Raw genomic sequence first — 11,807 nt, 5'->3', positions numbered from 1 at the left:
TTCTATAACGGGAGTACGCCATCTGAATGTTCAGTGTTATTAATAATGCATTTTAAGAACAATAAAGCAACTTTTCGCACAGAATATATTTCTTAGCTTCTATATGACTTTAAGAAAAACAGATAATTAAGCTTGACAACAGAATAGGTCATGCGTATGCAAGTAAGATTATTTGCTACAAGGTTGCTAATATTTCTCTTCCATTGTTCGAAAGACTCTCCATAATCTTTGCTTGCCCTCAAACATTTGAGCCCTTTGCTAAGTTATTTACCTTTCCCGAGATTACAGCAAGAACGAACAAAGGGCTCGCGACGCGGATTTTGTTCCTGTAATGAGTCTGAAAACAAAATTTGTCCCATTCTTCCTATGTGTGCCTTGTTAAATTAAACACTTTCCTTCAATAAGGAAGATTTCCAAAGCATATCGCCAGGTGGCGTAATGCGTCGTGACGTAACCTGTTTTGAAAGTTATTCCAAGGGAATCTTAAACACTAATGTTGCGTTTTAAGATGAGAATGTGGTGGAAGAATTCGAAAGTGTGCCCAGCTAATTGTTGTTGGCCATGCGAAAAAATGGATTAATTGTCGATTTTTCATAATGAACCTTTTTGCTTTTGTTCTTGAGTAGTTTATTATGCAAAAGGAAGTGAAAGTTAAATCCCGAAAATCAATTTCCTTGGTGAAAATGGTCACTTTTTTACAAGACGGAGACTGGAAAATTCATGGTAAGTTAAGTTTATTATTCATCAAATGCTTTTAAGGCATTAGCTCAAACAATATATTGAACTTGTGCCTTAACAACATAAAATAAAGGAATGTTATATGAAACACAGTGAAAAGAGATTTCAAGTGAGATTCTATCTTAGCTTTATTTCGTTTATAAAGTTTCAAGTTCCTAAAACTGTCTTTTTGTAAACATAACGTGTCGATTTCATTAAGATAGGGGGATAGATTCCACAAGGACTGTGGCGCAGCCCCCTCAAATGCTACGGAACATCCCACGAGAACGAGAAACCTCAAAATTAAATCCCCCCCCGAAAATGTTCAATAGCGAATTGTGTGCCGTGCCCCCCCCCCCCCCCTTCCGTTGGCACCTCTGATTTAGAAATCAGTAAGACATTTCTCCTTTCAGTTGTACATTATGTATTCGAAATTTTGGGCAAATTCATGTCATATTTTTCAAATTTTTATTCAATACAAACTGCAGAAATACCGAAATATTCGAAAAACTTTGCTATTTTTATTTGTGGTTGAATCGTGATCCTCTGATAACAAAATATTTTTGTTTCCTTACTTTGCACTAAATAGGACTGCAGGAGGGGGGGGGGGGGGGTCGCTATACACAATCAGTTTATAACAGTGGTTCCCAACCTTTTTCACTTCGCGACCCCCTTTTCACCAACTAAACACCCCGCGACCCCCTATGTTACCCCTATATGTGTGTGTGTGTGTGCGTCTCAGCAGACATAGCGCATGTTTTACATAATACTTTGCTTAAGACATTTCATTTAAGCTTTTTTTTTTAATTTTTTTTTTCTACAATAATTGCAAAAAGAAGAGAAAGAAAAGGTAATCTCGATAATGTTAAACATATATTTCTGTTCTTTCAAAATTCTTGCGTCTATAATTTTCTTTGCACCTCTGCAAAAAATCAGCAGGGCCTTTAACGGCCTACTTGATTTCTACGCCACTGAGAGCCTGCGGCGGGCGCGCCATTCGAATGAGAGCCACGACCTCTTTAGTACAGTGCCCCTCCCCCTGCGGGGTTTGAGACTACGTAGATCCGGGCCTGCGTCGTGAGATCAAAAAATTGGAAGAAGGGTGTTTATTAGAGTGGGCCGAAATAAGCCGAAAATTTTTTTTTTTGAAATCAATTTTTGGATAGCGCGCAAAAGTTGCGTGATGAGCTAATTAGCACTTACAAAAAATTTCTTGGATATTAAACAATATCTAGCCAGCGCTATTTGACACTAAAAAACCGAAAAAAATGAGAAAAATGAATATTTGTCGAAATTTTTTTAAAAAAACTAAATTCCAAATATTTTGCTGGAATGCACCGAAAATGTTATATAATGAGCCAGTTCGAGCCCATAAAATGTTTCATTGATTTTAATGAGCATTTAACTGCTCCTTTCGGACATCAAAAAATTGGAGAAAAACGAAAAAATATTGAATTTTTTTTAAAAACCATTGTGAAAATTATTTTTTAAAATTAAATCATAGACTAATTAATTAAATAGCACTATTAATCACAGTAATTATTATCACGCAATAATATCATACATTTTCTAGAATTACATGTATAAAGATATTAAAATTTTGAAAAAGAAATCTTCAAATTTGATTTATAATACCTCATGCATAATGAATATTATTTTTTGGAATAAAATTGTCCCCTGTTATCAAATGATGGAAGCTCTTTCCTAGCTTGAAGTTTGGCACGAATGTATCCATCTTGTGCAGTTTCACCACGAACTTATATTGCAGTTTCGGTTATTAGTTTCACACAACGTTCCACAGCTTCCGTGTGACAGGGAAATTTCTCGAAACAGCTGTAGGCTGTTCTTTGCACATTTCATTCAATTGTTGGTCTTTTAGATGCATTGTAAGAGGCGGCTCTGTTGCAACACAGTTTGCCCAATAAACTAAATCAACAGAATCAATGGCTTCAAAATTGAGTTTAGGACGCTTAAAAAATCGTAACCATCCGAGCTCTTCGTCTTCTTATTTCTAGAGTTCAGAATGCACCTAACAGCTAATTCCCTAATGTATTTTCTTGAGTCAAACAACATTGTCAACAATAGCTGTTCAGGATGAGGGAAATATGCATTATTTGTTACCTTATCCACTTTTCCAATAGCCATTTTTCTTACTGTCCTTTGATCAATTAGAAATTGTTTTTCTCTATCAGGGACTTTTGCTTTTTTTTTTCAGCAATGACACGAATATAAATCTGTGCATTTGCAGGCACAAACGTCAAACAAAGTCGTAGCCTCTGCTTTAAATTTGCCTAGCTTTGATTGTAAAAATTGCTTCTTTATATTTTTAGCATTTTTTGTTGCGCTATTATATTTAGAATAATAAGATAAAATCATGGCAATCACTCTTTTTATCGAAACAAGGGGAAGGGAAGCACGCCCCCAAATATCAATAACTTTTTTTGCAACTACAGCGGCCACACTTGCTGAAGATGGTTGCTTACTTCCTTCTCCCTTTATTTGCATCTTAGTAATTTGATTACATCTGATAATGTCCTCATATGTTGGAAGAAATAAAGCATCGGGAGGAGACAAATCTCTTACATGTCCAAATAGAAGACTACTTGTGCTTGCTCGCGTTACTTTCTTTTTCGCGCGTTTCTACATAACAGTCGTGTTGTATACCAAAACAAAGATAATACAAATGCAAATACAAAAGTGACGACCAGCAACAGGCTCTGGGCCCAGCTAGACTGGTCCCAGTCAGTTTACAATCCCCAGTGAAGATCAATTGCCCTCTTAAAACTATCTACTCCCTTGCTCATTACCACCTCTTCCGGTAAACTGTTTCAAGGTTCCACTACCCTGCTAAAATAATAATTTTTCCTAACATCCATGTTAGCCTGAGATTTAAATAGCTTAAAACAATGACCCCTTGTCCTGTTTTCAGTGCTAAACTTCAGCCCCGTAACATCTTTCATGCAATAACATTCGAAATGTCCGGCTCCCGTTTAAAAAACTTCAGAGGATTCACATTTTTTTAATACTCAAGGGCTTAATTTGTCAAACATATATAAATAGTTATAACATAATCTTAGGAATAATAGAAGCAGTTGAGCGCCGTTTATTATCCAGGAGAAACAATTGGAACTGAAGATTAAAAAATTAGCATCTTATGTAACTATTTTTTATTTGAGTGTGTGCATTTTTAAAAATTGGCGAACAAATGTCGCATAAAATTGATTGAATTTTCACTGTTTTTTCTAAGTAACTTATTGCGTAACATTTCAGTATTTACTTATTTTGAAACTACTTTTCAATTTTTTTTTTTTTTTTTTTTTCATTTTTCCCATGTGTCAGTCTTAAAGGAGCGTAGCTAAATATTCTACGAAATGTATAAAAGTCTTTGAGGATTTCAACTAATTCACTGACAGATACTTCTAATGTTTGCTGAAACTAGCTTCAAACTTTTATTTTTACCCCCCCCCCCCATTTTTTTTTTTTTTTTTGAAAAAGTGCATTTTTGCCCTTTTTTCAGTTTTTCAAGGTCAAATAGCGCCGGCTAAATATTAAACAAATTTAGCGAAATTTTTTATGGGTAATAACGGGTCCATATAGCAACTTTTCCGCACTATCCAAAAACAGATTTCCAAAAAAAGTTTTTTCGGCCCACCCTAGTGTTTATATAGCGAGAGAATCCAGATTTATACTTGAAGGTAAGGAACAGGGTTGTTTGGTTTAAACCATGGTTTTAACCATGGTTTAAATCAATTGGTTCTTTTAAAAAAACCATGCGGTTTTTTAAAAAAATGGTTTAAAAAAAAAGCCAAAAAAAAAGTCCATTTTACAGGTTTACATTGATTTCCCCACACATATTGAAAAATGTAAAATTTCATTTATGCTAAGTTCCTAGCAAGTTGCAGAGATAAATACTAAAATTACAAAGTTGCTTCTTCAAAATGTATTACAGTCGGATCCCGCTACAACGCGATACGACTTACGTGAAATGGCTATAACGCGAGTTTTTCATGAGTAATGAATTTTTTAGTGCGGACACAAATTACTCGCCTGCAACATGAAATTTTTCGGAAAAGAGCGGCGGAGAGTTAGAATGGGCTTCGTTGACACTAAATATTGGTTTTGCGAATGGACTTTCATCCCTTTAGCATCACTGAAAGCGGAAGTTCACCCACTGTATTAGTCTGAACAACGCTTTGCTTTAGTTTATACAAATAACCGCTCCGATTCTTAACTTTTTTTTTTTTTTTCATTTTACATATGAACGTTGATAAAATACATTCTGATAGCATTCTGATCGCGCTGCATAAACAATCTTCATTTTTTAAATTATAAATATATTTATTATATCTATACTGTTAAGTGCTATAATAATGCTGTACTGTACATACTGTAAGTACCATACTGCTTTATTTTAAGTTTCTCTCCCCTCCATTAGTCATTGATTTTGTGCTAAGTTACAGAATTTTATGTCAAACTAGCTTTCCCGTACCCGGCATTGCTCGGGTAATGGAATTAGCAGGGGTTAACAGTGCTTGGTGCACCTAGTTTCGAAAATCCCCGATAATAATAATTTATTACCTATAACTTTTTCTAATTTGGGGAGGATCCCGGGGACCCTGGACTCCTTATATATATATGCCCTTGTCCTTAACCGATCTTTAACTGTTATTAACGATCCTTTTAAAGTATTGATTATCTCTGAAAATACAGGTCATCCACATTTTATTCTTATACCTATGTTTAAGCTAGAACTTCTTTGTATACAACATTTTTGGTTTTTTTTTCTGGTGCTAAAATTATTAAACTGCTTGATGAACTGGCTTTGGAGCAAGCTACATAACATTGGTCGTGTGAAAAAAAAGTCTCTTAAATCGATCCCTGCTGCTTTTAATGTCTGTCCTTCTGACTTGTAAACGGTGATTGCAAAGCAAACTTTTACAGGAAACTGCACTCTTCTAAATTCAAAAGGATAGTCCGCTTGTGATGATGTTCTTAAAAACTTCGTTTCTAGTTTTGAAAAAATAAAAGCAAAAGACAGAAACATTATGATTTGACTTGAGAAAAGCCTCGAAGAATCACGTGAGAAACAAAAACAATATCAAATTTATAGTTCGCTATCGACCAAAAGTTGAGATGAAGTACTGAATAATGATTTGAATGGAGGAAAGCCTTCGAAAATAAGGGATTTGAATTTCAATGACAGGTTTTTAATTTCGCAGAAATTGAGGGGTTTTAACTAATTTCTCCCGAACTAATTGAGATTTCGAAAAATCCTTTCTTAGTGGTTACTTTTGTAATCAAGCGGACATGCCTGCCAAATTTCAAGTCTGAAGCTTCAGCGGTTTCGGCTGTGCGTTGATATATATATATATATATATATATATATATATATATATATATATATATATATATATATATATATATATATATATATATATATATATATATATATATATATATATGTTATCTCAGGACATTGATTTTTATATATTAAGATAATAACGCTTTTTCTAAAATACAGAAGAAGTCGGTTCTTTGTAAAAGATACTGCAATATATAAATAAATAGTTTGAAACAATATGAGGGGTGTTTACAAACATCTGAAACAACTGGAAATGCTTATAAAAAAAACTGCTAAACATACCTTGTTCCACAACGCGAAATTCCGACTTACGCGATGTGTCTTGGAACGCATCCCTCGCATAAGTCGGGATTCGACTGTACAAGCTTTAATCGAAAAAAAAAATTAATATACTTTTTATTTCATATATGTGCCATAAAGCAGATTTCAGTCAACTTCCATCATTATGCTTAATTTGCATGATTAGTTAAGATTTACTAAGGATTGAATCTTTTATTGTAGATGCAATCCATTATATTGCTCACTCCTGTTGCAGGGGTGTGACATTTTTGCCCATTTATTTGCACTTTCCTGGAATTTTAACTTTGACTTGTAAGGTAATCAACAGTTTAAGAACTTAATTGTTTGCACCTAAAAATTAAGATTTGTTCTGCAGGTGAACACAAATAATATTATTTGAATCAAATTAAAAAAAAAAGTTTATACTTCATATTATGGTACATAATAGTTCCTTATATTATAATGTAGGAAGTTTAAAAGACAAATTTTTAAATTCCTAGAACAAAATGCAAATGTATGTGTAAAAATTGATTGAGAAATATATAAATCTTCACATATAAACTACACTCTCCATTGGTGTTTTTTTTTCTTTTTTGGATTCTGTGTGCTCAAAAGATTTTGATTGGCTATACACCTATGCTGCTTTATGACTATTGGGTGCAGTAGTTTTTTTCCCCCCTTTTGTTCATTGGAATTGGGATTTTGGTATTTGCTTTGCCTTAGCTAACCTGTGCAGTTTACAAAAGTTACTTACTCATATTGTTTTAAAAAGAATGTCTAATTCTGGTAGAAAAAAAGACCTAATGTGGCTTTCATTTGATGAAATCAAAAATGAAGCCAGTATTTCGTATCATAAAGGGTCTATATATACATGCATACTAATATGTTAATCAAGTCAAACATTTCAATCAATATTTCCCCGCAGAAATCTATTTTAATTATTTAATTTAGTTACAAGATTTTGTTCTAATCTCTTTAATTAATCAAGAAATTAGGTATAATGTGACTTGAATAACTGTAAATTACATGGAACCTTAATTACCTTCCGAAAATTGTTTTTCTCGCAAATAGTATTTAAACAAAAAAAAAAACCCAGTTTAAACCAAAAAAACCTGGTTTAAATCAAAAAAAGGTTTTTTTTTTTGGTTTTTTTGAAAAAAGTTGTACTTTGTATACAAATTTTTGTGTCATTAGGTTTCGCAAAACTTTATTTGTTTTTAAGATTTAAAAGAGAAACCTTGTAATGTTAAATTCTCTCCTTGTTTTTTTGGTTGATATTTTTGTGCGTTCATGATTATAGCACTATTTGTATAAAACTTTTTGTTTTATACAAAACTTTGAACCAACTTCAAAATTAAAAATATTTTCTGAATGTTTGAGCATACGTATTTGATTTTTTTTTACGATTTATGAATTTAATATTTCAAAAGAAAAAATATTGATTTGAAATACAACCCGGGGTAGTTTTTATTTGCGTGTCAAAAATTTCCGTTAAACATATTCAATACGCTTTTTTTTTTTTTTTGCTATTTTTACTTCCTTTTACAAAAAAGGAAGTATTGTATTCGCGAAAAAATTTTCACTCGAAAATCGACCTTAATTTCCATTTTACTCACCCCCGAATGAATGATGAGTTTTTTTTCGACTCGACCACACGTGGATAAGTGGCTAAGAACGTATGGACACGCGAAGTATCCATTTTGACGATACTCGAGTTAATTACAACGAGTTTTCTCGTGACGTCTGTATGTACGTATGTGAGTATGTATGTCGCATAACTCAAGAACGATATGTCCTTGAAAGTAGAAATTTGGTATGTAGACTCCTAGTGGGGTTTGTTGTGCACCACCCCTTTTGGTTGCATTCGGGTGTTTCTAAAGGGGTCTTTTGCCCCTTTTTGGGGGGAAATCATTGTTAATTTCGATGTAAACTCAAGTGGTGTTATAATTTGGCGGCCACTTCGCGATATATCGCCAGTCTTTTGGTCGCCAACTTGGCGATTAATTTGGCGATTTTTTTTTAAAAATCTGGTTTAATTTAGCCACTGTTGGTGATATTTATCGAGTTAACTATTGAATTACATTGAAATTGCCAGTAATGGGGAAATGACATTAAATTGGGATGTTAGGAAGTCATGTGATGCACACATCAGTATGTTGACAGATAAAAATAGTTTTTTTTTATCTGTCAACATAAGTACGTGCGTAATTAAGGTATGAAAAATCATTAATGTTGGCTAAAAATCTGCGACAGTGAGCAAGTATGATTGAGTTCAGGTCGAAAATGTGCCATTGATTTTTAAAGTTATGTATTTGCATAAACTTAACTGTTGGTAAAATTGCAATGTTTATATCTGATAGCAAAATGTTTCTTTATATAAAAAAAAAACATGTTCCAAATACCTTTGTAGTTTTTCATAAATAAGCTAACAGGGGCAGTTATCATTCTGTTGACTAACTTTCTTGCGATTTCTAAGGGAAAGGTAAATGTTTCGAAATTTGTTCACCCTGAGATCTCCATGTTTATGGGTTTCTTGCCTATTTAAAACCTTATCCGTTTTTTCATCTTTTAAATGTTAATGTAACGCATTTTTAAAAGTTCATCATTTTTTAAAAATATCTATTCAAACCCTTATCTGCTTTTTAGTCATTTACATGTCAGTGAAATGCATTCATTCTCTTCAATATTTAGATCGGTTTTTTTTTACTTGTGGTGTATTTAAACTTGTTATCCGCTTTTTATCATTAAAAACTAATGTACATAAATGCGTTTTTAAAAATTCGTGTGTATTTAAACCGTTATCCACTTTTCCATCGTTTTAAAGGTCAGCTAAATGCATTTTCTAAAGTAGTAAGAGCTATCTTTTACGCATACTTACCCTTATCCGCTCTTTCATCATTTTAATGCAAGTTTAATGCATTTTGTGAATTAATTAGATCAATTTTTTAAACGAATATTTAAACCCTCATCTGCTTTTTTATCAAAAAAGATTACTTTAATGCATATAAGAAAGTAAGTAAACCATTTTTTTACGAATATGTTTTAAACCATTATCCTCTTTTTCATTATTTAAATGTAAGTTTAATGAATTTTCTGAAGTAATTCGAACAATTTTTTACGTATATTTTGTAACGATTCTTCGCAGGAAAATTAAAATGTCTATCAATTTTGTACACTAATAACTAAAGTACTCAAATTTTCATAAAGAATAGCTACTTTATTCTAAGGAAAATTCCCTGTTCAATTTGCTCGACTTTTAGGAGCATATAGACGCACAAACAAAAAAATGTCATCGGGAAGATGAAAAGATTTTATGACTCTCTAATAAGACAAAATTTTGAAACTTTGGTCCAGCCGCGGAAAAATTTGGCGGATTCTCAAAGATTTTTTAAGCCTAAATTTCAAAAAATCTCTTAGTCAAAATAAATAAGTAAAAATAACAAATACGTTTTATGCGATATTCTTACGTTAGTTGTGATAACTTTTTGTGTATTTCTATGATTATTCTCAATGGATTACATATGTATATGCAATAATTACATTTTCTTATTTTTACTTTTAAATATTATTGTAAATAAGTTTTAATAAAAATCTTGCAATTAGTTTACGCAATCCATAACAAGTTTTGATTTATGTAATCAAGATCTCGTATCAATTTATGGCTATGGGCAAGTCCTTAATGCCTGGTGATTTTATTTTATATTATTGAGTAATCGCGAATAGCTGATTAAGCTCACTTGACCGATGTTGAAGCTGTTCTGATTTTTCAGATTACCATGATGACGAGAATAAGTCTAGTTCGTTGTTTTGATATTTATTAATAGGACACATTTTCGTCGCCTTGGTTACAAATCGTTTGCATTCATTCAAGGCTTAGCTTAAGCAGATTTTGCTTTAAAAAAGATGGGGAGGATATAAAATCGCGTTTTTTCAGAAAAAACATCAACGTAGATGAACTTAGAAAGTGAATGTCCTCTAAATAAAAATATATTAATCCCTATCATTTAAGAATGATAAGAAATAAAAATACCCGACAGGTATACACTGTAAATTTAATTTTTATGATGAGTATACGGGTGCAAATTTTCCATAATAACCCGATCTTTATTACCACATCTTAAAGACTACTTATTTTTTTATGGAGATGTCTCATGTTACCTGATCCAGAAAATCACCAGTCTTAATATGACGGTTGCGAATTTCTTTTCCATTTCCATTCCAATCCATTTGCAGAAACAAAAAACTCAGAGTAGTGCCTTAGCGCAATCCGTGATTGCGAAAAACATAATTTGAATTTGACATCAAAATCCAAATTTTTTTTTTTGTGTATGTGTCTACAGTCCGCGAAATTTTTAAAACGTTTAACCGGTCCACGGGTCGGAAAAGGTCAAAAACATAGCTCTCAAGTATTATTTTTCACAAGTTTACAGTTGGTGCTCCTCTCCTTTCTTATGCAATTGAAACTTTGTCTCCTTTTTCTCTTCCAGAACGACTTCCACCCGAAACATTTGTCAGAAATGCAATAAACGTGTTCCTATTTCTATGGGATTTATGTCTCTATGACTGTAGAAGGCAGTTATTGCGTCTTTTTTTTTTTTTTTTTTTGTTACAAAAGTACTCCTGGCACAGTTCCCGCAGTTAGTTACAACCGAATTTCGTCTCGTAAAGGGACTTTTCCCTTTAGGGCAATTTCATCAGTTTCTTCTGCAGCCATTAGAAATTTCTTCCTGAGATTCCTCATTTGAGTTTTCTCTTAGTCATTAAAATTGTACTGTAACCATTTGTATTTTTGCTTGTAGTTATTTCTCCCCCTAAGATTTTCGTTTTGCTATCTTTTCTTTGTCATACAGGGTTAGCGTAGAAGAATATCCCGGTTTTACAAAATTATATTTCATAAACTATTACAGTGAGCACTATAAATGATAATCTTTACTAATAATAAAGCTTAAAGTCTCTTTGTCTGGATGTCTGGATCTCTGTGACGCGCACAACGCCTAAACCGTTCTGCCAATTTTCCTGAAATTTGGTACAAAATTGATTTGTAGCATGTTTGTGTGCACCTCGAAGTGATTTTTCGAAAATTCTAATTTGTTCCTTTTCTGTTCCAACTTTAAGAAAATTTTACCGAACAAATGATCATAACGTGGAAGAGTAGAATACGAAATCATTATAATGTGAAACCGTAACATTGGCGAGCAAATGAACATAGCAAATTGGCGAGAAATTCGTCATCCATTATTTGTAAATATACAGGCGAACCAAATGACCTTTTAATTTTCTATTACGGGCAAAGCCGTGCGGGTACCACTACTTAAAAGTAAACTGTCAAGGTTTTTTTCCCTCACAAATGTTCGATGAGTTCGCCTTTCGTAATGCGACACACATCTATCTATAAAATATATTTTGGAGTGTTTGATTATCAATTTTTCGTAATGCTACTCATATGAGA

The 11,807-nt window shown here is 32.7% G+C and overlaps 1 protein-coding gene across 1 annotated transcript in view; it reads left to right on the top strand.

Moving 5' to 3' along the window:
• Window positions 1-536: 536 nt before the first annotated feature.
• Window positions 537-11,807, top strand: part of LOC129230648 (multiple C2 and transmembrane domain-containing protein-like) — a 183,830-nt gene continuing 172,559 nt past the window's right edge. The window contains exon 1 of the mRNA XM_054865064.1: window positions 537-723. Coding sequence (XP_054721039.1) covers window positions 633-723 — 91 coding nt within the window. The 5' untranslated portion in view covers window positions 537-632. The remainder of the gene's footprint in view (window positions 724-11,807) is intronic.

Source organism: Uloborus diversus, chromosome 9 (genome assembly GCF_026930045.1).
Source record: "Uloborus diversus isolate 005 chromosome 9, Udiv.v.3.1, whole genome shotgun sequence".
In the NCBI taxonomy this organism is placed as follows: Eukaryota; Metazoa; Arthropoda; class Arachnida; order Araneae; family Uloboridae; genus Uloborus; species Uloborus diversus.
This window is presented reverse-complemented; position numbering and strand designations above follow the sequence as displayed.